Source organism: Zalophus californianus, chromosome 16 (assembly GCF_009762305.2).
Source record: "Zalophus californianus isolate mZalCal1 chromosome 16, mZalCal1.pri.v2, whole genome shotgun sequence".
NCBI lineage: Eukaryota > Metazoa > Chordata > Mammalia > Carnivora > Otariidae > Zalophus > Zalophus californianus.
In genome coordinates this window covers 16,783,995-16,811,641 of record NC_045610.1, presented here as the reverse complement: position 1 = coordinate 16,811,641, position 27,647 = coordinate 16,783,995, and the positions used below count along the sequence as shown (strand labels likewise).

Sequence of the window (27,647 nt, the reverse complement as noted above, 5' to 3'; positions counted from 1 at the left end):
TGCTAGGCCTGAGAAGATTCTAGGGAAGCCAGAAAGGTAGGGGGGCTCAGGCATTGATGGAAATGTTGATTAGGAGGCTATATTTATTTGCTTTCAGTGAAAGGGAGACCCAGTCTCAGTAAAACACATCTTTCCCAGCCAATTCCAAGGCTGGACCCAGCAAAGCTTCATGTCTTACTCTTGTAGCGACCCTGGATCTGGATGAAAAATCGGTTAAGTGGCAGGGACACAAGCTCTCTTAGATGTGGTGCCTGGACATCCTCTGCGGAAGCCAGTGAGGATCAGCACCGGCTGGGAAGGATCATCTATACCACAGAGAAGGTGAAGCAGGGAAGCCCTGAGCGATCCTACTGTTTCTCTATTTTGAGGAGTATGAGTCACCTGGTTACTTTCTTTTGTTGCTAAATAAACTCTTCGATAGATCAAATAAGCCGCTTACTCTCATTTAGCAAAGTGTTTTATTCAAAAGCTTCTCAGCACCATCTAGTTGTCAGAAAGAATGGTATCACCTTTTCCTGCCCACCCAACTCCCAATTCCAGAGGCAGAAGTTAAAGCATTTGGCTAGAGCTCCCCCTAAGGATTTTAATTCAGATCATGATAAGGTTTTGGTTGTTCTCACATTCATCTTTCTCTAAGCCTCTACTTACCCCTGATTCAAGTAGAGCTGTGCTCCCCCACAGTTCCAAACAACAGGAAGGAATCATGTCAGACTTGATCAACCTCCCATTCCTGGGCTGGTGGAGGCACGTACAATTACCTTGAAAAAAAAATGAACTCAGCGACTGCCTCTAGGACGGACAGTGATACTGTCAGGCAGCGTATGCAGTTTGAAAGCTCAAATCTTAGGATAACCCTCCCCCAACTCTACTCTAGAAACAAGGAGCATCAGGTCCATCTTCTCTCCATATTCTTCAATTGCTCATCCTCTCCTGTCTTATGCAAAGACACTAAACCAGACCTTTTTGACAGAGTTAGGACAAACAGTGACATCTGATTAAAATGCCAAGAGATCCTGAGCTGTTGGAGATGAGCAGAGTACATCGTGTGACCTGATCTTTCCCTTTAAGAATATTTTGTTTCATCATAAAGTACACTTCTCCAAAGAGGTTCCTGGAGGAGAAATCCAAGAGTCTGACTGTGTCCTTGGGAACCCGGTAACTTTGGCTTCAGTCCTTGGATCTGTCCTTTGCAGCTACTTCAGGTCCCGGAGGAGGAAGGAGCTGGAGGCAGCATCAGTTGGCCAAAGCCCCCATGGGGTCCCAGGCCGGCAGGACAATGGGTTCCTGCTCTAACACAGCTTGCACCTCTTCAGGGACATGCTTCCTGTCCACCACCACCTCGTAGACATACTCAGAGAACCACTCATCTGTCATGCACAGGTAACCTGGAGGAAAGCACAGAAGCTTCATGAATGCAGAGGGCAAGGGGCAAAGAGCAGAAGCCCTACTGGCACCATAAAGAAGCTTTTCACAAAACTTGTATTTGCACACGGTTTTCAGCTTTCCCATCTAGAGCCTCACTCAACCTAATTCTTACTAACAATTCTGTGAAGCAGACAGAACAGGCAGGGCTGTAATTTCATCAGTCAGAACATGGGGGCTCGGAGTACCTAAGTGACATGCCCCGGCCGTGTGAGGTCACAGGTGACGTTCAGACCTGGGCCTCGCACCTAAGACTGTTAGCAGATCCCGTGCTCTTGCACTGCCCAGGCTGTGTGGGCTGAAGATGAGCGCACGACCCTAGAAGACAGGTGGAAAGGCTTCTTGTTCGTAGAGCCAACACCGAGGGGACTGGGCAAGCACACTAGTTCCATTCTTACCCTACCCACCTTCTCAGCATCACTGGCTCTTCCACCTTCCCCTCTACTGTAAATTCCTGCAAGCCACTGAGCTGTCAGGGGAAACCCGATGGGGCCGCGTCATCATTCCCAGGTAGCCGCTTGTTTGCAGGCGGATCCTGTGTAAGTCAAATGATAACACAAGCTTTGCTTTCCTAGTGGAACATCCGTGGTGAAGATCAGGCAGAACTGAACACTGAGACAGCATCTTGACCTCTTCTCCTCAGTCAGGCTCTAGGGCTTATGGATCTCTCCAGTGGGCAGGACTGTATGAATGCCCCAGGTTGAGCCCAGCGGAGGGAAAACGTGGTGTCAGCAGTCATCTGACCCGTCTGAGAAGCCTGCCTTTTACCGTTAGGAAGACTCAAGTGTATCTCAGGCTCCACTAGGACAAAACAAATTCCCCTTCAGGGACATACTTCCAACAAACCTAAGCGGGGGAAAGATGTTCCGCTTGAGCCACTGATTCTACTACAAAGAGGAAAATTAAAGTGAGAGACTGGAGTGTGTATATTTAAAACAAAACTGGCCAAGGAAAGAGCACAGAACCGTGAGTACGCCGGGGTACTGTGTGCACCTACACGCCCGAGGACTCACAGGGACTGGAGGCATCACCGCCACCACTGTCACACCATCTCACCACATGCGGCACCTATTCTATACCAGACGCTTGAGCCATTTTTCTCTCCAAGTGTTTGTGCAAGTCGATTTCTCTGCTGTATCATTTCTCATTACAGGGGACCAAGGGAAAGGAAGAAGATGTATGTATTTCTCCCAAGGTAGTCCTCTAGTGCAGCAGTTCTCAAATTTCCAGGCCCCGGTATATTCTTAAAATGACTGAGGATGCCACAGAGTTGTTTATGTGGGTCACACCTACCGATATTTACCATATTAGAAATTAAAACAAAGTTAAAAATATGAATTCGTAAGAACTAAAAAAAAAATGAATAGAAATAATATATTTTTAGGAAAAAACCACTATATTCTCCAAGACAAAATAAACTTAAGTTGGAAAAATGGCTTCGTTTTACAATTTAATGTCTGGCTTCACAGAAGAGAGATGGATCCTTGCATCTGCTCTGTCTTCGATCTGTTGCAATCTGTTGTTCTGGCTGAAGGAGAGGAAGTAAAATCTGGCCTCACACAGATATGTTGTCGAAGGGAAGACCTTGCAACCCCCTAAAAGGGCCCCAGAGACCCGCAGGAGTCCTGAGAGCACACTGACAACCACTGCCCTAAAGGCCAGACCGATTTAAGTAATTAAAATGCAACATGACGGCAAGTCTAATTGTGTAAGCTATACAGTGTCACAGAGGACATTATTTAACATGAAAACACAGCTGTTTTGGTGAGGTCATCTGTGTCCAATTCTCCTCTTCACCTCTGACAGAAGCCAAGACACAGGATGTCTACTGTCACAAGAAAACGCCCTAGAGAAGTGCTCAAGGGCTCCGAGTCGGCTAAGGGAATGCATCTCTGTCCACTGATGCCCGCCTCCTGACCCAGCGCTCCTTTTCTCAACCGAAGGTACAGGCCAGGGGAACACAGACCAGCCAATGCTGTAGCCTGGTTCCTGCCCTGATTCAGTACTCCAAAGTCCCTGGCTTTGCTTGTGTCCATCAGTCGAGGACCTGGCCCTCACTATCACCTACACGACTGCCACTAAGTTCTCTCGACGGAGAGATAGTCCTGTCACCTGATACCAACTGTCAGTTTGGGCAGCGGAAGGGCCAACCAGTACCATTTCTTGCTGCATCCTAAGTCACTGCTTCCTGAGAAGGCAGAAATTATCTGCCTTCCCCAAGAGGGGCTTTCAGTGGGCAGGAAACCAGACTACTAAACACCTCACCGTTTGAGACTTTAGTCATCCTTCCCCTTCCCATAATGCAGCCTAAATAAATCCCTAGAGTAGCTCCGGACAGTGAGGCAGGGGAAGGACAGAGGCAGATTCATGTAATAAAGTTCTGTGTCCTTATGACAATACTATCGTCACACCATCAAATGAGTCTTCAAAGAATGCACAGAGAAAATGGACAATAAGTACATGTACATTATCTTGTTCCAAAAGCAGATCAGATTAAGTCCTCACAAATTAAAACTCGTATCAATTGCAATCCAGCCTCTCAGTGTCCCTACCTAGAGGACCTGCCTTGATTAGTCTCTCTCTTCAGGATATGAGTTCTTTGGGGGCCCACAAAAGCCTCACAGTCTAGGTGGCTGCCAGGTAATTGCACCTTGAGCAGATAATGAACTTGGGGCTGTTCTAACTGTTGTATCCTGCGTGTCTTGGGAGTTTGAGATTAGGATCAGTACGTCTGAAACCCGAGTGAGTGCCGTGTAAGGGAGCAGCAAAGTACCCATTCAGGCAGGTTTATTTTTTCAGGTAGGTTTAGAGTGCCCATTTAGATTTGAAGAAAGTTGCGGCTTCTAGCCCATAAGCACTTTGGCCACCAGGAACAGGTGTTCCCCAGGGAAAAAGGAAAAGAAAAATCTGCAGCAAGGAGCCCAACGTTATATTAAGGAAACAAAGTCAGCTTTAGGAACTAAGGTGAAATCACATTTTGCTTAAGCTTTAAAGTGTTGTTTACATGCAATGAGAAAGAAATAAAATAAGTGAACAGTCCCTCAAAAAAACTGCCAGCATGTCTATATTTGTTAAGAGAAAGGGTAACGTCGGTCCATAAAGGGAAAAGCGGTATCTGTTGATACAACTCTAGACTGATTAGGCCAAATTCACACAGAAACAGAATAGTATTGAACAGGTTAGTTTAAGGGGAAGAAGATCTTTACCTGAAAAAAAAAAAAAAAGTTTTCTGAAATTCTACCAGAGATCTAACATTTCAACCTTTCAGACTTGATTAAGGTGATAAATATATTATCAGTTATGAATTGATATGTTTTCTATTTTTTGCTGTCTTCTATGAGATATTTTACCTCACTGACAAATGATCTGTGGTTAATGTGGAGTGTTTTGGGGGAGCTATTTTTGAAAAAGGTGCGGCAAAATCAAGTTTCTGTTCTGCTCTGATGGATGTATCTGGCAGCATGTGGACCTAAGGAGGCCAGACTCTCGGGGCTTCATTAAGTCACTGCCGATCTCTCACCTGATGGTGATAACCTTAAGGTTGAAGAAAGCCTCCAAGAAAGGAAAGCAAAAATCTCACTGGCATTTGTCTCATATTTCCAAACTTCCTAATAAATACTGAGAAACTACTTCACGGAACATTAGCCAGTCATTTAAAATGAAGTTGCAAAGACCATGTAGCAACATGGAAAATATTTAAGTGATAAAAGTATATAAAAACAATATATCTTACATAATTACAACTATGTTACGAATCTAGATATGCAGGTGGAAAAAAACCTTACAAAAAATAACAAAATGATAATTTTATTCAGTGGGGTAGGTGATTTTCTCCCCAAAACTTCTGAATTCTTATATTGGTTTTTTGACTCCCAATCCTACAGATTACCCAAATAATTAACACTTATTATAACCAATTTTGGAAACATACAGTACTTGCATGAACACAGTATATATTTTTGCATAATAACTAATACTCATTGAGCACTTACCATATGCTAAGCACTGCTCTAAGCATCGTGCATATATTAACTCACTGAAATATTGTTTGTAATAGCAAAAGACTGGAAATACCCCAAGTTCCATTAGTAAGGGAACTGGCTGAATAAACTATGGTACATGCAGACAATGGGAAATAATGAAGCTGTCCCGATATGGAAACATACTGATATGAAAAGCTTCCAAGACATGCTGTTGAGTGAAGTGAGAGCCAGAGGCAGGCAGGGTAACACAGTGTGTTACCTTTGATGCACTAAACCACACTCAGAACTGAAGAGAAACTAACAGAAACGGTAACCTGAAAGAGGGGAAGGGAGTGGAGAGTGACAGAGACAAGATTTCTCTTCATATGCTTTCTTGTAATTTGATTTTGGAACAACGTGATTTTATGATTTATTACAAGAATTACACTTTAGAAAGCAAAGCGAAACAAAAGCATACACATAAGTCTGCAGGGAGCTTCATTTCACAATGCAATTTCACATCCACTGTCTTTGTTTTGATTTTAATCCTACAACAACACTACAAGGCAGGAAGGGTTGGGGTGAATTGTCTAAAGTCATGTAGCCCGTGTTCAAACCTAGGTCTTCGAATTCAGTCTTTGCCATGGGGCTCAGCCCCCTCCTCTAGAGCATTCAGAGACTTGGCAGTTGGGGCCAAGGCAACAGGTAATAGCACATCATCTAGTTCCGGCACCTGTCTGGCACCGACTCCACCTGCTCACACATTCCTCATCAAAGGTCACGTCATGTGCCCAGTGGCTGCTTATGAGGCATTCTGTATCTTTAAATCAAAGAGACGTCATGGGTTCCGGGTGCATGTATTTAGAAGACAGAACAGGATGGGCTGGGTGTTCCCGAACCTTTCACTGATACGAGATATTCTTACAGCTTGATATTACCTGTGGCTTTTTCTCAGAAACAAAAGCTAGAGAACTTACAGAGTGAAAAATATGGTAGGGAAAGAGGGTTGTTTTGGTTTATGGGATGTATTTTTTTAAACCATCAAATCACAACCAAGTTCAAAGAGCAGAAGCATATGCTTCCGAGAAAGTGTCCTCTTCTAAGGAGTCTAGAAGAAGCCTGTCTGCCTCTGGGCCTCTGAGGAGAGAAGGCAACGTACCAACCAGTCAAGACTTCTCTGGAGAAGTCCCTGGACCAGTAAGCACGATCCAGATGAGCCTGAGAACACACACAATTCTGCCAGGTCTCTAACAATGGAAGGAGACGAAAGATTTAGATGACCCCAAGGGTCTATTTTCCCACTGAAACTCGATGACCTCTCTGACACCTCTCTGTCACTACTCCTGTTTCAGGCAAAGCTTGCTTTTTGATCTCCTCAAAAGCTCACACTCTTTCTTGGCCTCCTTCCTCAGACCTACCTGAAGCATGCACCCGAAGCATGCCAAGTGCTACCCTCTTTTCAGCTACCCTTTCTCTGGCTGGCCTCCCACTTCCTTTCCAAAAAAGTCATGACCTTTCCTAAAACTCCATTCCTCCTTGCAGACTCACTAAGGAGCCTTCACAGTTCCAATCACCCACCGTCTACCTTGCAATTTATCCCCTACGTTATTTTGCACTTACTCTTGTGTTTATGTTTTACTTATTCTTATAATAAATTACAAACACTGTATATGGAGCGAGATTTGCAACCTCAACTGTCCCGTCCCCTCACTGCAGCTAGCACTGGAAGGGACTGGTAGTGCAGCCGACGTGGTAGAACGGGACAGCTGGGCTTCCATTCGCTCTCTAAAACCCGCCCAGAGCCTTTTCCCTCGACTCGTTTTCTGGCAGCTCCGCGGCAGCACTATTCACCACCAAGTTCTCCCTGACGCCAGGTGGTCCCCTGACTTCTCGCTAACCCCTCCCCCACCGAAGCTTCAGGGCCCTCCTATTGCCTCCCCACTGAGGGGGCCCTCTCCAGTTCTTCCTCCTTCTCAGTCACCTGCCTTCTTGGAGAAGTCGTCTCTTCTCTTGCCTTTCTGGGGCTACTTAACCCCGGATCTTACAGTCTGAGGAGCACACCACGAATGCCACTTCTGCCCCATCACAGCCCTCTTCAAGTCCCCCTCCTGTGTCCCTGGTGAATGCGTGTAAATTCCTCGGAGGGTCCAACATTCATTCCACCGTGGTCTGTGCACGGTTCTCTGCATCCCATCGATAAATGTGAGGTGAAGCTATTGCTAATGGTTTTTCCTCAGCACTAGGCTTATTCACCTCCGCTGCTTTCTCTCATGAAACTAAGCCTGCGTGACGAGCCGTCCATCCGGTAAGCTGGTGAGGTAGCGCAATGGTCACACTACGATCCTGAATTCTTCAAGGTCTGAAACTGGAGGTGTGGGCAAGTTAAACAGCCCTCCTCCAGAAGGGAACGTTTAAGGGGCCTTCTTTTTCTGCCTTCATTTGTCCACCGGTAACATTAACGACGGAACAATGACAGCTAATATTTTTGAGCACTCCTTATATGCCTGGCACGGTTCTCACAACAACCCTAGGAGGGAGGTACAATTATTACCCCTATTTTATAGATCAGAAATGTACAGCTTTGGAAGGTTAAATACCATGACCAAGGTCATACAGCCAACAGGTGAGACTGCCAGGACCCAGGCGGTCTGGCACCAGTGTTTCCCCTTTATCCTTCTCCAACCAATGCAAGTACCCCGTGGAGACAATCAGGTGAAAACAGGAGATCCTCCCCACAGGAGAAAGCAAGTACACGCACAAAACTCTATGTGAGTGTGAGGAGATTTGTCCCTGAGACTGAGGCCTGGTCACAGGTCAAAAGGAGCTATGGTGCCATAGTTTGTCCCCTCTCACAAACGGCAGCCCTTTCCTAGTCACACACTTTGATAGGGAAGCAGCAGTCAACCTCAGAGCGCATGCTTGCTCTGTTCCACTCATGCGCACTCTTTTTCAGCCCCAGTCATGCAGGCTTTTTGGTTAATAAAGATGGAGGACGAGAGGTCCCTCTGAAGGAACTCTGACACCCAGGTGATAACAGTAGCACTTTTCCATGAAAACCCCGAGGTGACATAACAAATTTGTATCTTGCTCCTTTCCAGAAAGTCAGAAACCTCTGCTTCTAGCTCATATAATTTTCTCTTATTTCAGTACATTCCGCTCAATATTGCCTATAATTTACATTATTTGTGCTTGATATACAAAACTGAATCTCAAACAGATCTGCAAATAATACGTTATCTTTTATAGGTAATATACATTTTTAGGGAAGCTGTCTCTGTCAACGAGCCTGGGTGGCTCAGTTGCTTAAGTGTCCCACTCTTGGTCATGATCTCATGTGTCCTGGGATCGAGCCCCGTGATAGGCTTGGGGAGTGTATCCCTTTGCCCCTCCCCCAACTTGCATGTGTGCACTCTCTCTCGCAAATAATCTTTAAAAAAAAATCTGAATCCCAATTCTATCTCTGACACCGTGCAATCCAAGTCAGTGAAAACCTCTCAGTAAGTTTCAGTTTTTCACATACAACATGGGTATAATCACCCATGCTCATATCCCGAGTTACTCTACCTTGATGCCATGAGGAAAAATACAAATGCATCAGCAAATTTTGAATTCTTATAAAGATGCTATGAACTATATATACTGAGTACCCCTGACAGAAATATGGAATACTCATTAAACTCTTCAGAGTTCTTATTAAAGATTTTTTATTTATTTATTTGACAGAGAGAGAGACAGCAAGAGAGGGAACACAAGCAGGGGGGAGTGGGAGAGGGAGAAGCAGACTCCCCGTGGAGCAGGGAGCCCGATGCAGGATTCGATCCCAGGACCCTGGGATCATGACCTGAGCTGAAGGTAGACGCTTAACGACTGAGACACCCAGGCACCCCTAAACTCTTCAGAGTTGTGTGGCAGCACACAGTTTGGAAACATGCTTTCATACATTATTTCATTTGATGGCTATATACAAACTGTAGGACCTCATCAGGAAACAGAAATTATCCATGTTACTGATAGAGAAATTGAAACTATACAGAGTTAAATTACTGTCCAGGATCTATAATCAAGAAAGTAGTAACTGTCGGGGCACCTGGGTGGCTCAGATGGTTAAGCGTCTGCCTTTGGCTCAGGTCATGATCTCAGGGTCCTGGGATCAAAGCCCCACATCAGGCTCCTGGCTCAGTGGGGAGCCTGCTTCTCCCTCTCCCTCTGCCTCTCTCCCTGCTCAGGCTCTCTCTCTCTCTCCGTATCTCTGTGTCTCAAATGAATAAATAAAAAATTAAAAAAAAGAAAAAAAGAAAGTAGTAACTGTGTCTCCTGGTTCCAAAATATAACATTAGATGAAGAATATGATGACTTTTTTGCCTAGATATCCAAAATCATATGGAATAGTTTGGCTGGTAAGGCTAGTTTTCAGGAAGCAGCAGAAGTCCAGATATAATAGGAATCACCCACATAAATTTCTTTCCAGATTAATCTCTAATATGTCAGTCTCTTTGATGGAAGTCAAGACTCTCTTTTAGGAGGAAGTCTAGAAATTTCACTAAAATTAAATCAGGAACAGAGAGGCTATTTGTAAGAAAAGATGAAGAATGTGGGTTAAAAACAATTTTAAATGTTGATGTATCTGAAAGGCACAAAAGCAATTTGAAAAATGAAAAACTAATCTTGGTTCAAAATAAAAATTGGAGAGACAAAAATTTTCAAAGAAATGTTTTCTGGGGCACCTGGCTGGCTCAGCTGGTACAGCATGCAACTCTTGATCTTGGGGTTGTGAGTTCAAGCCCCACGTTGGGTGTAGAGATTACTTAAAAAAATAAAATCTTAAAAAAAAGAAAGAAATATTTTCTTTCAGTGACCACTGCAGATTTAGGAAATAATATCCTCCCTACCCTCACTTTAAGGTTGTATTATTTAGTATATTAAGAAACTAGACTTAATGGACATGAAGAACTCTGTCATGATAGTTCCATGTTCAGAGCTGTGCTGTATCAGACTTTAAAACTAAAATATATCTCATGATTAAGTGAACCAATCATAAAGAAGTCAAGTTCCATAATAAAAATGGTTCATTAGGAAGACCATCCAAGAATTCAATTTATTGACTCTCTCAAACACTTTGTTATATGCATGCCAGAATTTGATAATTATTGAAGTTGGGTAATGGGCACATGGGAGTTCCTTAATACTATTCTGTTTACTTCATAGATGCTTGAAATTATCCATGATAAAAAGTTAAGGAAAAAAAACCCCAACATATTATAAAGCAGCATGGACACAATAATTCTGGGAAATAATAGGTGGCTAGAGTTTTCTTACTTGCCCAACTCACAATGTGCTATATTTGAACATAAACCTTCACTGGGTACCCCATCCCTCCCTCCTTCTTCAGATTCCTAGCCATAAATGGTACTCCATGAGCCCCTTCTCCTGGCATGAGACATGTATGAGGTCTCTAGATCCTTTATAGTTTTATATGTTCCCTCCACCACTAGTATCTGATCACCAAAGATCATGAATTAATCTGTTATTCCCATGAGTGGAGTAGATGCTACTGGAACAGAGAAGCTGAGAGGAAGCAGAGTTTCGTGGTTAAGAAAATAGGCTCTAGTGTCAGATCGTCTGAATTATACTTCCGGCTCAATCCCGTTAGCTGGATGACCTACAGTTATCTTGGCTTAAAGAGTGTGGTCTTTTCAGGTGAATTTCTAAGAGAGAGAAGCACTGAAGGTAATTTCCTCTATTTTAAATTCTTAAATGTTTTACAAACTATTTTACTCTAATAAGCCTACCAACTTTTCAAAATGAAAGACAATGTCACAACTCCCAAGATCTGTTGCCTCATCCAGTTGTGAAATCCACCTTTTTTTTTTTTAAAGATTTTATTTATTTGACAGAGAGACCACAAGTAGGCAGAGCAGCAGGCGGGGGGGGGGGGGCGGGTGCGGCGGGGAGAAGCAGACTCCCCGCTGAGCAGGGAGCCCAATGCGGGGCTCGATCCCAGAACCCTGGGATCATGACCCGAGCGGAAGGCAGCCACTTAACTGACTGAGCCACCCAGGCACCCCATCCACCTTTTTTTAAAGACTTTTATTTTTTTTAAGTAATCTCTACATCTAATGTGGGGCTTGAACTCACAACTCCGAGATCAAGAGTCAGAGCTCTATTGACTGAGCCAGCCAGGCACCCCTCCATTTCTGATATGATCCATAAACGTACCAAATGCACAGCCAAGGGGCGCCTGGGTGGCTCAGTCGTTGAGCGTCCGTGGGAAGCTTGCTTCTCCCTCTCCCACTCCCCCTGCTTGTATTCCCTCTCTGGCTATGTCTCTCTCTGTCAAATAAATAAATAAAATCTTAAAAGATGATTTTATTTATTTATTTGACAGAGAGAGAATGAGAGATAGAGAGCACGAGAGGGAAGAGGGTCAGAGGGAGAAGCAGACTCCCTGCTGAGCAGGGAGCCCGATGTGGGATTCGATCCTGGGACTCCAGGATCATGACCTGAGCCGAAGGCAGTCGCTTAACCAACTGAGCCATCCAGGCGCCCTAAATAAATAAAATCTTAAAAAAAAAAATGCACAGCCAAGTATTTTAAGAAGCAGGTAAAAAAAGAAAGCCATGTTGCTAATACAACATGTTAGATATATATCCAATTTTCAGTCCCACTGACTAAGAATACTGGAATTCACCAATAGGAAGTAACCCACTGGCCCCAGTAAGACAAGAATTAATTCCTCTTTTTATGTCTCTTGGGGTCAGAAGGTACTTTTGTCCGTTTTGGTAAACAGGTTATTCGATTTACTTAGTCATCTCTGTGTAAGAAAGGCCATGAACATAACCAATGGGGAAGACCAAAGCCAGGCCTGGGCAGAGGGCAAGGGCAGCATGCCTAAGTATCTCTGCTGTGTTTATATCTAGCTTGTATCATCAACACTGCTTTTTCAGAAACCATCAATCTTAACAGGCAGAAATCCCAAAGAGAATAGTAACAAACTGTTAACAATGTTATCTAGAGAAACAAAATCCTAGCAATGCTGTTTAAGATTGTTTTGTCTCCTGAGAGAGCACAGAGGTTCTGCCTCACACATGCTGGCCAGTGCCCACCAGGCTGACAGACAGGAGGGCCTCGCTGGGGTGAATACCTATCATCAGCATAATAACATACTACACATACCCTCTAAGGTCAGGCCAAGTGTGCTAATTAAGTTAGATCATATTTTCTTTCCTTCTTTCCGGTTAAGTAAAAAAGAACATTGCCAAGGGGTGCCTGGGTGGCTCAGTCAGTTAAGCATCCATCTCTTGATTTTGGCTCAGGTCATGATCTCAGGGTCGTGAGACAGAGCCCCAAGCCCCACGTCGGGCTCCATGCTGGACGTGGAGCCTGCTTAAGACTCTTTCTCCCTCTCCCTTTGCCCCTCCCCCCCAAGAAATACATGAAAATAATTTTGGCTTTAAATGAACTATTCCCTACCCCCACTCAGCTCATATCTTTTAGTTCTCTACTGAAATGCTCTGCTCAGTTATTCAAGAACAACAAAAAACTTAGTTTAACCTTAACTAGATAGCTGAAGATTTCACCAAGAAGGATTACAGGCAGATCACAGGAATCAAGACCTCAGCTCTCTCAGCATAATGGAATTAGTAAGTCAGCAAAAACAAAACTTCTAAAGAGGTACAGTTGAATGGGAAAAAAAATAACCAAGTGGCCCAGAATCCTCTTTAAGAGTAGGTATTTCGGGGTGCACCTTAGTGGCGCAGCTGGTTAAGCTTCCAACTCTTGGTTTCAGCTGGGGTTGTGATCCTGGGGTTGTGGGACTGAGCCCCACGTCAGCTCTGCGCATGGCATGGAGTCTGCTTGGGATTTTCTCTCCCTCTCCCTCTGCCCTTCCTCCCTGCTCTCTCGAGGTCTCTCATTCTCTCTCTCTCTCAAATAAATAAATAAATCTAAAAAAAAAAAAAAGAGTAGGTATTTAGGTTCAAAGTAATAAAGACAATAACTCACACTACACAAAACAGAGCATTTGCCGGACTTAACATGCGTTAAGTGGATATCACCACGTAGTGTAAACCCTGATAGTTGTTTTTCTTTCTTTTTTGTAATTCAAGTTGCCGACTTAAGCTTTGACTGCCAAGGCATCCGAGACAAAGATGGCTAACTCAAACACATCGCCAGCCACATGACTAAAGAGCCAGGCCACCTCCCCCCACTGAGGCTCCTTTGTTTTAGAGATCCTAGTTGATTCTGATAATTGACCATTTAGGCCGCTTGCTTCTTCTCTTCCCACACTTTAAGCTCCTGCTCTTATGTTTTAAATTCACCAATAAACAGTGAGCCTTTGAAACCCTAGTCTTCCACCCACAACCCGCTTTAAAGCAGAACTCCAGGCACGTGCATGCTCTCTGTCTACCCGCAACCTTGTGTGGCCCCAGGTGAACTGTGTAATTTCCAGATTCTGTAAGCAATAAATCTTTACTTTTTCAAAGTTTCCTGATGGTTATTGCTGAAGGGCATTTTGCAATCAGAATAAAAACCACAAGGGCTGGTCAAGCCACAACACTGGTTATTGACAGGTCAACAAAAACAACAAAAAACACACCACTAATCTACAAACCGAGTGACTGTTACAGATGGAAAAATATCATGGAAGCAAGCCAACAGATCCAGGCTCATCTAAACCATAACTGTAGTCCTTTTCCTAAACACTAACCTTTATGATAACAAACCCAATTACAGGGACCAAATTAGACCAAAAATGAAACAGAAGCTACAGAGGTTCATCTGAAGCAATCTCCTATGTTTTAAAATGTTACAAATATCAAATCCTTCCAATTCAAGACAAGTTATTCCTTTGCATCCATTTCTTAACTACTACCAATTTGCAGATGTAACTAAATGATGAGTTATCTTGATTTTTCTGCTAAGTTTGTTAAGGTTTCTACCCTTCTCCACCTAATCCCAATGTATATTTGCCTTAAAATAAAATTCATCATATAAGGAATCACCAATTTAGATATATACTGCACTTTAATTCATAAGTTAATATAACAAGCAGCCCATAACCACAGAACAATTGCAGAAATCACAGAAGGGGCACACCCAACTGATGATGAACAGAAATGCACTAACAGTGCTTGTATTTGTTTACATAGAAACACTGAACTGCCGAGTTTCATGGCAGATCCCAGGGATGGTCAGCCAAAATCCACCAAGGATCACATCATGCGGAGATGGAAAGACTTAGAATAACAAATTAAATGGCTTCCAGGTTTTGGCCTGTGCTGCTGAATCACAGCATACTCAAGTCAAGTTCAACAGGGAGGTTAATAGACTCTTCTAAGACAGTAGTTTTCTTTTTTTTTTTTAAGATTTTATTTATTTGAGAGAGAGAGAATGAGAGAGAGAGAGCACGAGAGGGAAGAGGGTCACAGGGAGAAGCAGACTCCCAGCCGAGCAAGGAGCCCAATGCGGGACTCAATCCAGGGACTCCAGGATCATGACCTGAGCCGAAGGCAGTCGTCCAACTGAGCCACCCAGGCGCCCAGTAGTTTTCAAATATAAATGACATCAGCTCACTTCCAAACCTGCGCCGCGCCCCCCCTGCCCCCAACCTCTTACCCTTGGAAATCCTAGGGCTGACAAACAGTTGGGAAATCACTATCTAAACGGCAACAGGCAAAGAGTTGCTAAGATCTCTATTTTCTTTTTCTTATTTAGTAAGGAAATTTCTGGCTGATCCTTGGTTGGTGGGATATGTGCTGAAGTTTGATTCCAAATGTTTGGGTATCTCTCACAGGATTCCCTACCTACTTCTTCTCAGTCTTCTAGCTAGTCTAGTAAGCTGTGGTTATTGCATTTTCCCTAGCCAGAATTCACTGGCTAAATGTTAAGACTATGGACTCTGGTAAGGAGCTGCTACAAAATACCACCAACACACATGCATGTCACGCTCTCTCGCCCAATACTCTATGGTGGTTGCCACTTTGGGTTTGAAACTCTAAAAACTGGGTTGCCTGGGTGGCTCAGTCATCAAGCGTCTGCCTTTGGCTCAGGTCATGATCCCAGGATTCCTGGGATCGAGCCCTGCACCGGGCTCCCTGCTCGGCGGGAAGCCTGCTTCTCCCTCTCCCACTCCCCCTGCTTGTGTTCCCTCTCTCGCTGCGTCTCTCTCCGTCAAATAAATAAATAAAATCTTAAAAAAAAAAAAAGAAACCCTAAAAATTAAGGCATAAAAACACCTCAGGGGCACCTGGATGGCTCAGGCGGTTAAGCGTCTGCCTTTGGCTCAAGTCATGATCCTAGAGTCCTGGGATCCAGCCCCACATCAAGGTCCCTGCTCAGCGGGGAGCCTGCTTCTCCCTCTGCCCCTCCCCCCCCACTCCTTTCTCTCTCTCTCTTTCTCTCTCTCAAATAAATAAAATCTTAAAAAACACCTTAAAAGGGTTTTATCTACTATGAAAAGTTGTCTTTAAAAAGTATGGTCTCAAAAATTTGCAAGTATATGGGGTGCCTGGGTGGCTCAGCTGGTTAAGCATTTGCCTTCAGCGCAGGTCATGATCCCAGGGTCCTGGGATGGAGCTCCATGTTGGGTTCCCTGCTCAGTGGAGAGCCTGCTTCTCCCTCTTCCTCTGCCTCCTCCCCCCTGCTCCTGTGCATGCACGTGTGCTCGTTCTCTCTCTCCATCTCAAATAAATAAAATCTTTAAAAAAAATTTGCAAGAATATACCCTAAACTGTTAATCAATGGTGATCTCTGGGTGATAGGATTACTTTACATTTTTATTTTCTTCATTTTGCTTATATACATATTTTTTACTTTTCTATAACTCATATTACCTGTTAGCTTTTTAAGCCTAATTACTATAATTTCCTTATGACTTCGGCCTGGGTTTTGATATGTCAGAACAGAACAGTTCTAAACGGTAAGCAGAGCATTCGTCTGCTCTTTGGACTTCACAACTTCTAAGGAGACTCCAATAAATGGCTAAAGTTTCTTGCCAATCCCATTCTCCCACTCAGAAGGTTCTGACTTTCTAGAGAGTTAGTGCAGTACATGAAAACACACCAAATGCTATATATAGCAAGCGTCCTGGCAAAGGAAACTCAACTTTCTCATTGGTCAAGTGGTTCTGGTACAAAGAGGTCTAGTAGGGTCAACATGGTTTGGAATGAATACCAGCATATACTGGTCTCAGAATCAACTGTGGGTTCAGGCACAACATGCTGGCCATCGGGATCATGGAGGCAAACGAGATCCTCAGATTCTCTGTAGAATAGTCTAGCTAATGAACTAATTACTGAAAAATGCTACACACTAGGGCAGCCTTTTACCCATATCTCTTAGGAGGCAGAGAGTAGTGCAGACTCCAGTCACGCTGAGTTAGCATTACCAGACTAAGCTCACCTTTGTGGCCATGATCTTCACCCCATGAATTCTCCACTCTCCATTTCACAAATGTACCATCCTGATCATCCTGCAAAAGAGTGGATAACAATGTATAGTCTGAAACAGATCCCTCCTGCTGAGGTGTCATGTAATTTTAGCCCTTCTTCAGCCACTCAGAAGAAACAGTCTTCTCTACACAGCCATGATATACATGGTCAGGGCCATATATTCTCTACTATAACTAAAGGGATACTCTAATAGAAGTGAGGTTTAACTCTCTTGGGAGTAAAAATGCAATACATGTAACAAAACAACAAATACTATTTTCTCCTTTACATTATATTCTACACCAAAAATAAGCGTATTAAATTGCTACCTGGGTGACAATATGAAATATTAAATTACTAAAAGTGGTGAATACCATCTGAAAACCAGGGACCCTTGCTTTTAATCAAACAGCATTCTCTGTAAAGGCTTCCCACTGTATTCATTTTAGAAATGACTCTAAGACCTAGTCAGAGTTTTAAAAAGAAAACAAACACATTCTCATCATACTGCCTAATTTTCTACTTAGTGGAACCAAGTAATGATACGCTCCAAATGTGCGCTTTTAAAAATGATTCAGTTACACAAATACTGAATTTAATACAATAGAGACTGAATGGCAAAGCGAAAGTTAAAAGACTACTTTCGTAAAACAAAAGCCAGACAGTTCTACTGTTCTCCCTCTTTTGTCTTCATTAATGAAATGAACTCAATTATAATCTTCTTAAAGGGAGAATGACACTTAATGATAACCTTCATTCATAACCTTTACTACAGTAACACAGAGAAGGATAGAGGAAGGCTCCATTTGGGAAGACTTTTATCTTTTACATTTACCCAGGGCATTTGCTGATGTCAAAACAACTCAAATCTTTGAGAAGAGAGCTGGCTCCTAATGATTTCATCTGTCAACTCCTACTTGCATATAACTGCATGAGTCTCATCTACATGGGATCTGATTTTTCTCTTGACAGTTTTCTTAGATCTCAGTAATTTTCAGTCTCAGAAATAGCCAACAATCAAATCAACAAGTTTCAAACACCCTTATCTGTACTACCTCTTAATCTGGGCCCCAGGTACCTTCAAAACCACATAATTAAACTATACATTCTGGAGTTAGCCTATCAGATGTCTGTTTTGGTTTTCTACTCCCCCCATTGTAGTACATTTTTACTTTCCTTTTAAATATACTGTTAGAATCTATACCACCTAAGGTCATTTACTACAATGAGTCTGCAAATGTTTTTTCTCCTTGGCCAATGAATTTGTGCATGACCTAGACAGAACTGTTCTCTGTGTCATCTACACATATGGAATAATACCTGGACCTCCACCATAGGGATTCCAAGAAATCAGCAACCAAGAAAGGATATCCCAGAATAGAGCTACTAGCATTTATCTTTGCATAATTATTCAAACGCAGTGCAAATTAGTAATGGTAGTCAAAAACACAAACTAGAGGGAAGAGAGAGATTTCAATATAGAATTCCAATTGTGGTAATATAAATTCTGCTTTATACTATTAGCATATAAAGTAGCTCCATATCCCTGAGGAAAAAAATGGCACGTTTATAAGCCATAAAAATGGCATGTTTATAATCAAAGAATGGAAGTTCCAGAGAAAATGACCCAGTGTGTATGATTTTTATTTCTGAAAATTAGGAATATAACAGAGATGGAAAATGATTAAAAAAAAAAAAACTGAACATCTCCTGGCAATTACAGGTTTTTCATTTATTTTTGTTTTTTAATAATTCTCTAAATAATTTAAAAGTTTAACTTTAATTTAAGGAGCTTTTGTTAAAATCCAATACAGCAGGTCCAAACAAAATATAAATAAATATAAAAATATAAAATATAAACCACTTAGTATTTTGTTCTAAGTATTTTAGTATTTTATTTACTTTAGTATTTTGTTCCTTTTTTTAATAGTATTTTATGAAAAATGCTTTCTAACACTTTGCTTGTCAAGGTAGTTATTCTGTGACTTTGTTTCCAGTAATTTGACTAGAAAAGGAACATCTTTTTTTTTGTAGTGGTAAAGAATTAAAGTAGTTTAAAATTTTTTTTTCCTATGATCCATGAGCACAGGAGTGAAATATACACTCTACAGCCTAGAAATGGGGAAGCTTATTTGTGAAAGATAAAATTTCAGTTATTGTTTCCAACACTAGGTTCTAGAAACAGTGATCTTACTATTCAGAGTATTTCATAGGAAACTCTAAATACTTCATATCCAATTTCCTGAATAGCTCTGTATAAATCCAGTAATGGGCAAGGAGTCCACAGATTACTGTTATTGACATTTTACTGCAGAAGAATCTGAATGACAAATGAAAAGAAGGTAAGTCTGAAAATATAAGTCATCAAGATATGAACACTTTCAGGGCATATTTTAATTCCTTATACATAGAAGTTATCTTCTCCCCCAGGTTCTCTCGCTGACCTCTCTTCACATCAAGAACTTCCAAAGTCACAGCAAAGCTGTTACTTCCTTACTCCCTTTTGACCCAAATTCTGTTCCTCATGGAAAGTTCCTATTTTTATTACCTCTGAGCATGCAGCCAAACCCCAACTGATGTGAGTACAGTGTCTTGCTTAGAAGCTAACTTTTAACAGAAAACACATGAATGAAGCTCTGTTAGGTAACAGTCTACAGGAGAATGTAGGTCCATCTGTGCAAACACTGCAGTAAGCATGCTGAGGGTCATACCTTCTCTGAGACAGCAGTGAAGGTCATGGCGTGGGTCATAAGTGACTCACCAAAAGTCAACCTCTCAGCTTTATTCATGTTCTTCAAGGAGACACCAAACACTAACTCATGATCATAGCTGTAAAAAGAATGGTAGTACAGAATAAAGACAGTACAATCAAGGGGGAAAACTGGCTTCTGGTTGTAAAAGGAACATAAAAGAAACTGAAGGAGCTCCACAGTTCCAAATGAATATGGGCTGTAGCTCTTCAGAGAATATGGTATACATGCAGAATTTGGTCTCTCAATGGGATTCCATTCTCTATGTGCTACAAGCGTACTGAGGAAAATATGAAGTAATTAAACAAATGCCCCATCTCAAAGGCTGACAAGATGAGTTTGTATTGGTTATTTTGGCAAGAAAACCTTAAAAAAAATCTTTTGAAGTAACTTCTTCAAAAAATGATCTCTTCTGGGGCGCTTGGGTGGCTCAGCTGGTTAAGTGTCAACCCTTGATTTCGGCTCAGGTCATGATCTCAGGGTTGTGAGATGGAACCCCGAGCCCTGCATCAGGCTGGTGCTTGGTATGGAGACTGCGTAAGATTCTTTCTCTCCTTCTGCCCCTCCCTACCCCTCCCTCTCAAAAAAAAAAAGTCTCTCCTGAGCTGAACCACCCAGTTCAGAACCATCCAGTTTCTGAGCTCATTTAGACCACTACTGATAGTGAAATTTAAACAAATAATGTCAAAAATATTGGAGAATATTGTCAAAGTTAAAAAAATTCATGAATTCTCTCTTTCAGATTTCTCTTCTCTGTTCTTAATTATTTACTCAACTTCTCATAAGTAATGGTAAGAAACCATAAAGGGGTTTATTTTAATAGTCAAGGAATTCTGCATGATTTAGTTAGCAAATGAACCTTCACTGCCATAAACAACCAGGAGGCATGCTTCAGAGTATGCATGCAAATTAGTCCTAGTAGTCTTAACGACAAAATAGATAAGGCATCAAAGTAAGAGTAGTAGTTAAGAAGGATGAAATAGCAAACAAGAAGTCTGGAAAACCCTTCATTACATCTCAAATGTACTGAGCAGATTTATACAGTAATCAATTTTTTTTTAAGTGTTTTTCTCATATAGGATGGCTTTTTAGGAACATGCAACAACTTCAACTTAAATATGAAGTATGATCTTGACTTCCCAGGTTACAGCATATACGTTATGTGGAGTTTATGCCATGAGTCCTCAAACTCTACAAGATAGAAAGAGAGAGACCCACCCTCAGGCCAACCTTAATCTTCGGGTGAACCTCAGCTGAGTCATTTCGTACCAAGAGTGCACTCCAACAACAACAGCCCACAGATGATTTTCTATTTTAAATTTCTTGTACTCACACATTCATGTCACTGAGGCCTAGCTTGCCACTGAAGTGTTTTCCAACATCACAGCCAAACCACACAGCCTAGAAATAGAGGAAAGAGGAGAAAAGAAAGTCAACATAAATCCTGTCTTCCTCTTACACCAAACAAGCAGAGAAGAGGTTTTTAACCCTAATGGGGAAGACACAGAAATGATACCAACCTCTCCATCTTTGATGGAGGCGGCGACCATCTTTTTCAAGAAGTCAATGGGCTGGTTGTTATATAGAGTTTTTCTCCCGCCAACCATATTGCTTAAGTAGTCCACTGTGTAAACTCTGTTGTACTTGTGCTGTGGCCGAGGGTCATTCACTAAACAAATCTATTGAGATTAATAACATGTTGATTAGAACATAAAGCCAGGAACCTCAAACAAGGCTTCACCTCTCCTCCAAATTCTTATGTGGGCATCAAACTCATCACTTCTGCTTGCAAGAAAAAACATTACAAATACTTTGCTAAATAACAAAGAAACCAAAGGTGGCAAAGTCATGTGAAGAGCGATTCTTGCATAATCTAGTTAGTGCAAGGAACACACTTTGGGAACTGCATCTACTTGTTTTTCCTACTGGCAAGAACTGCCCCAAAACAAATTCTGAAGAATTGCATGCACTGAATAAGGCAAGATGGAGATCCCATCACTCTAAGACTCCTGTTCCCAAGTTACAAGACAGGCTCAATTCCTAGCAACACAGCAACCAAGCTGAGATTCCACTCCCAAAACAAAGCCACTTGCTTATAGAAGGGTCCAAATGCCAAGGAAGTAAGAGGTTCTGGTTATCTGGCTAGATTGGCGGAGAAGACCTGAAGAGAGCACGAAAAAGTAGGATGGACAGTGCTCCTTTCCATGTCAAAGTCCCCAGTGAGGTCCATGGTACAGAGGTGCTCCGAACTCACGGCGAGAAACACCTAATCTCCTTTTCTTGTCTTGCACCTGAGATTGATTCTGGGCCCAAATCAGGGGAGTGTGTGGGAATTAAACTGACTGCTGGCCTATAGTCAGAAGTTTCCGGAGAGGAGCACTGGGGAAAGGTGACAGATCCTCAGATGACCAACTCTATCATTAGGTACATAAAATACCTCAAGAGGAAAGGAGAAAATAGTTTGTTTAGTGTCCAGTTTGATGACCATGCATGTTAGCTCAAGAATCTTAGACCCTTCCTTGTAGACAACAGGTATTTGAAAGTAAATAGCCAGTGGCTGCCAGTGCCAGTCTCCAACCTTATTTTCCATATTGAAGAGTGGCTTGACATGTTCCCTGTAAAACTCCAACGGTGTTATGGGGCCAATCTTCTGATAATTTTTATCTTTGTCTCGATACTCCCAGGTGAATGTCTCTGGTGGATTACCCAAACAAATGCACACCACTCGGAATATCTGGAAGAAAGAAGGGGGGCAAATGAGCAATGGCTAGGGAAAAGTGTTATTTTTTACCTCTTTGTTTTCCTCAAGCTTGGGAAACACTAGGAATCAGCAGCTAATTCAGGCCAGAAGTTTCACAGGAACTCTAACACTGCTCCAAAAATTTGAAGGCTGATGTCCAGGATTTGATCAGCTGACTTGTGAGTTCATAAACAGTCTGAACAATGCAATTCTGAAATGTTAATATTTAGTACTTAGTATTTGCCCTGCAAATTAAACTCCTTTAGCCAAGAAAGAAACCACTCACCACTGATACCCAACAAGACCTGGGTTGCTGCTCTGCTGATTATATTTCAAGTGACAAATAATGGTGCACATTATAAATGGATTTCCTTCCCTTTAGGCATCTAGGTTTTCCTTTGATTGTGACAGGGGTCTCCACTCATAGAAAAGACGTTAACTTTTCAGTTGGAGCTTGGGTGACAATGCCTATTAGAAGTATTATTAGAACAAGAATAACTTCTAGTGGAAGGTATCATTTTTTGGGTTATGAGATCCTACCATAGTTTCTAATAATGTCACACCTTCAAGTTAGCATCATTACAATCCAAGGATATATTTTGTATTGTTTTCATCTTATAAAAAGACAAAAATAGAAGCATAGAGAAACACCTTGTATAAGGTCACAGTATGGAAAAGCTTCCTCTGCTATATCAAATTTGCTATATCTTTTAAAAATATGATATGATGAGCCTCTCCTTTCTCCACCCCACAGTACCCACTCTGATCCAATTTCATCACTTATTACCTGCATTATTTGTATTACACATTTGTATACTCCATTACATTCAAGAGAAATGGATCTTATATTTACTTAGTGTGCCTCTTTCATGCTAGATACTACATATCTGCTAGGTTCTCTTAAATCTCATAACACTCACTCACGGTATAATTTCCCCTCCCTTTTCTTCCCCCAAGAGATTGAGACAAAGAAATTAAGTAAGCTACTTAAGGTGACATAGCCAATAAGTGCCAGAACCATGATCTGAACTAAGGTCATACTTTGTTTAAAAAACAAAAAAAGTATTGCTCTATGGGTACAGGGTTTAAGAAAAGGGAACATTTACTGAATGTCTACTGTGTTGTACTATAATCTTTGAATACCACATCTCTGAATCTTCTCAGCAAAAGCAGACGTTATTCCTATTTTATAGATAAGGAAACCAACCTTTTAGGGAATAAATAACTTGACTGAAGTCAGAAAATTAATAAATGACAGAATTAGGAGTTGAACTCAGATCTGATTTCAGTGAACTGAGTGAACTCAGATCTGATTTCCATACCACCATGAATCAAGCATTTATCACTGTAACTTTCTGGGTTTCATATAACTTATGTCCTCCAAAAGACCATAAACTTACTTTTTTTTTAACAGTTTATTTTTGCGAGAGAGAGAGAATGAGCGGGGGTGAGGGGGAGAGGGAGAAGCCGACTCCCTGCTGAGTAGGGAGTCCAATGTGGGACTCGATCCCAGGACCCCGGGATCATGACCTGAGCTGAAGGCAGACACTTAACCGACTGAGCCTCTCAGGCACCTAAGAGCATAAACTTCTTAAGGCTAAGGATCGGGTCATGGATATTTTGTCTCTCCTATAGCATGTAGCACTATATCTGATCTAGATATAATAGCTGATCTGAACATTGTTCCATTCTCCACATCATTAGAAGATGAATCATTTTAGAAGCACCAGTTTCTTCGGTCACTTCCTTATTCAAGATTCCATAATGCTTCCCTATTACCTCCCACAACAAATCTAAACTCCAGAACCTAATTATTCCCACTTTTTTACTAAAACATAACATATATTAAGTATGTAAAGTGTATTAATTTGAAATATACAGCTCTAGTCAACTTTTTACATACATACATACCCATGTAACTACCATTTAGATTAATATACAGAATATTTCCAGGGCTCCCGAGGTTCCCTGGATCCTCTGCAATCAATAACCCACACCTCCCCCAAAGTAATTACCATTTTGACTTATATAACCATTGACTAATTCTGCCTTTCCTTTAACTTCATATAAATGGACTCATACAGCATATTCTCTTTTGTATCTCATTCTTTTTTTAAAATTTTATTATGTTATGTTAATCACCATACAATACTCTCATTCTTTTGTTGACAAAATGCCTGTGTGATCCACTCATAGTGCTGTGGGTATTACTAATTCATTCTTTATTGCTGTGTAGTATTCCACTGTGTAAAGAGATTACATATTATCTACTCTCCTGGTGATGAGACATATGAGTTATTTGCAGTTTGGGGTAACTGTGAATAAAACCACTATGGACATTTTAACCCACACAGTTCTCAAAGGGGTTAAGGAATTTACATACTTGTCAGTATGAGAGAAAAAAAAAATAAGAAAATTTCAGTTGTACTGCATTCCTCCCAATACCTGACATTCTATTTTTAATGTCATTTTGGTGGTTATGTAATTATATCTCACTGTGGTTTTAATGTGCCTTTCCCAGTTTTTAAAGGTTCCCTATAACTTCACCAAACCTTATTTCCCATCATAGATCCCACACTTCAGCTAGGCTTGTCTGTGTCTCTCTTTCCTGTCCACCGAATGCATTCAGCTCACTATCACCTTCATAATTTTGTTGTCTCCTCTGTTCCGAGATCCCAATCCTACTCCCATACTTTACAGCTCAGTGCAGGATACCCCTTCCCTAGAAAGTTTTCACCAATTAATTATTCCAGCTCACACTAACTGTTCCCTTCTCTGAACACTTCTGGCATAGGAATTTAACATTTGATTCCATAGAGCCGTTTATGTTTCTCTAAGACCTCCCCCCACCCCCAACTAGATTTAATCAGTAGGGACAGTAACTAGGTCTTAGACATATCCCAACAAGCCCTAGAAGAACCACATTAAAAACAGTTTTCTTAAAAGTTCTTCTCCAGTGACTGGTGTGAAATTTGAATTTAGGAGTTCAAACTGGGCTTCTGCTCTGTTTAAAAACATTCTGATGGTTGAGGATTTACTCACAGGGATAGGCAATGTTTTCCTACACTCCAACATCCAAAACTTGGTGGTAGTTAAGTCAAACACACCAGCTCCAGTCCATTTTTGACAAACAGATCATGGATTCACACCTGCCACAAGCTGATTATACAAGTAAATCATCATCTATCAATTCCATTTATAATTAAGGACATTTCTCTCTCTTTTCCCTCTAGTTAAGGGAAGAACAATGGCTCCCAAAGTAACACTGTTATTTTCTCATTTCATAGGCTAGATACTTACACTTTGGAAAATTCTCTATTAGGATGAAGTAATCTCTGAACTCTGTCCTTCTAAATTTTAAGGTGTACTAAATATGGATAAGATTAGGGTAGCCAATCCTACCTATATTGCAGTCATTCTTGGAAGCAGTGGAGCTATTTTAAAATAATGTCCTACTAATCCTAAAAGCAGGCAAAAGGGAAAGCTCAGAGGACAAAACAAAGCTAGAACCTGTAAGAAACACCCCTCTTTCCCCTCCTCTTCTTGGACCACCTACTCTGGAGAACGCTGTTGTCCTTAAACTGACAGAACCCACATTCTTCCCTCACTTTATGGTCCTTTCCCTTCAGAAATATCTGCTCCTGCCTTTGTTTTAGAGAAATCACCAGATAATCTATGCCTCTCCATCCCCATCTACCACTTTCAACCTGAAAGACCACTTAAAAAGCTTAGCTTTGGGTACTCCTGAGCTGTCCCTGAGTGGTTGATTTCAGAAGCCAGAACTTTCTCCAAATTTACCTTTGGGGAAATTTATTAGCTACCCCAGTCCCTATCTGACTTCCTCATTCATGCCAGATCTCCTAATTCTAAGTCTGCATTTGTATTTATCATCAAAAACTGAAATTGCTATGTCTTTACTTCTCTTCATCATCCCCACTGCATTCCAGGCCTCAAAAAGCCCTGGGACAGACTGGAACCTGATACCACGGTTCAACCTTATGCTCTGAACCAAAGCTAGAAAGCAAAGAACAGGACCTGCCTATGACATCAGGCCAATAATTAAGGATAAAGAGCTTAATTCATGGGTTATTATAGAAAACAAAGCATGATTCTACTATCTTAACAGAAGCAGATTAATCAACAGAAGAGGTAATGCTTGCCTTTCCTTTTGTTATGTTGTTTTCCAAGAGAGAATGTTCCTTTACTTGTATTTACTGTAAGGGCCTGAACAGCTAGCTGGTCCTTAAACCACCATTCTCTTAATGCTATATCATTCTTAGGTTGGTTTCTAACACCAAAGAGGCAGGGCATCCTATTAGCAACTGTAACTGAGCTACTCTAACCATGGATTAATGAGCTGTTTGGGATTCACATGGATTAGAGAATCATTTGTATTTGCTCAGCACCAAGGTCACTAACGGCAACCTTAGGACTCTGTCATCATGAGGAGGACACTGTCACTGGTAACTATGCTCAAGACAATGTCAATGAAAGTGTCCATTTAGAACATGCTTAGACAAGGGAGGTTTTATAAACTTAAATGATGGGCATTTTTTTTAAGTTTTTATTTTAATTCCAGTTAATATACAGTGTTATATTAGTTTCAGGTGTACAATATAGTGATCCAACACTTCCATACATTATCCTGTGCTCATCATGACAAGTGCACTCCTTAATCCCCATCACCTATTTCACCCATCCCCCTCCTTTCTGGTAACTATCACATTGTTAAATGATGTGTACTACCAACTAGTATTTGTCACATGTGTATGGCCATATTGATCAGTGAGACCATTTTCATCAATTCTCAGTCAACCAAAGGTGGTTTATCCAGCTCTGCCAGGCAGTGGTCAATAAAAGCAAAAGGCTAGGGCCAGGCCCAGTGAAGATTATGACAACTAGGTGAATTTGTTTAAACACATTTTAAATATAAATATAAATGTTTTACACTATAATTTACATAGTACCTTACTGTCCATTTGGCTCTATCTAAAGAAAAAATGTTAAATAATTTCTTCCTTTCTCTCCAAAAATGCATTAGTGGAAATTCATTTTTATCATTTAAATGGATTCTATGGTGAATCCTTTTGCAAGACAAATGCTTATGCCCTAATGCATATGTTTTATAAATCTGTATTTTTATTAAAGATGCCTATAAGGCATGAATGAGGATAAGAGTGTCATCTCTTTCTCTTGAATTTTAGTAAAACTATAATTTGAGACAATGTTGCTTTGTTTTATATTACTTGTTTACCCTGATTGTAAATTATCCAAAGTCATTCACATTTAGGTCAGTGTGTAACACTCTGGAAAGAATATTTGGTTCCAAGCCAACTAACAATAG

The 27,647-nt window shown here is 41.3% G+C and overlaps 1 protein-coding gene across 1 annotated transcript in view; it reads right to left on the bottom strand.

The window, feature by feature from the left end:
- Positions 1 to 441: 441 nt before the first annotated feature.
- BLMH (bleomycin hydrolase) overlaps positions 442 to 27,647 on the bottom strand; it is a 46,909-nt gene continuing 19,703 nt past the window's right edge. The window contains exons 7-12 of the mRNA XM_027567850.2: positions 22,142 to 22,297; positions 21,084 to 21,242; positions 20,897 to 20,964; positions 19,525 to 19,642; positions 16,785 to 16,854; positions 442 to 1,385 (exon numbers count right to left, since the gene is read on the bottom strand). Coding sequence (XP_027423651.1) covers positions 1,234 to 1,385; positions 16,785 to 16,854; positions 19,525 to 19,642; positions 20,897 to 20,964; positions 21,084 to 21,242; positions 22,142 to 22,297 — 723 coding nt within the window. The 3' untranslated portion in view covers positions 442 to 1,233. The remainder of the gene's footprint in view (positions 1,386 to 16,784; positions 16,855 to 19,524; positions 19,643 to 20,896; positions 20,965 to 21,083; positions 21,243 to 22,141; positions 22,298 to 27,647) is intronic.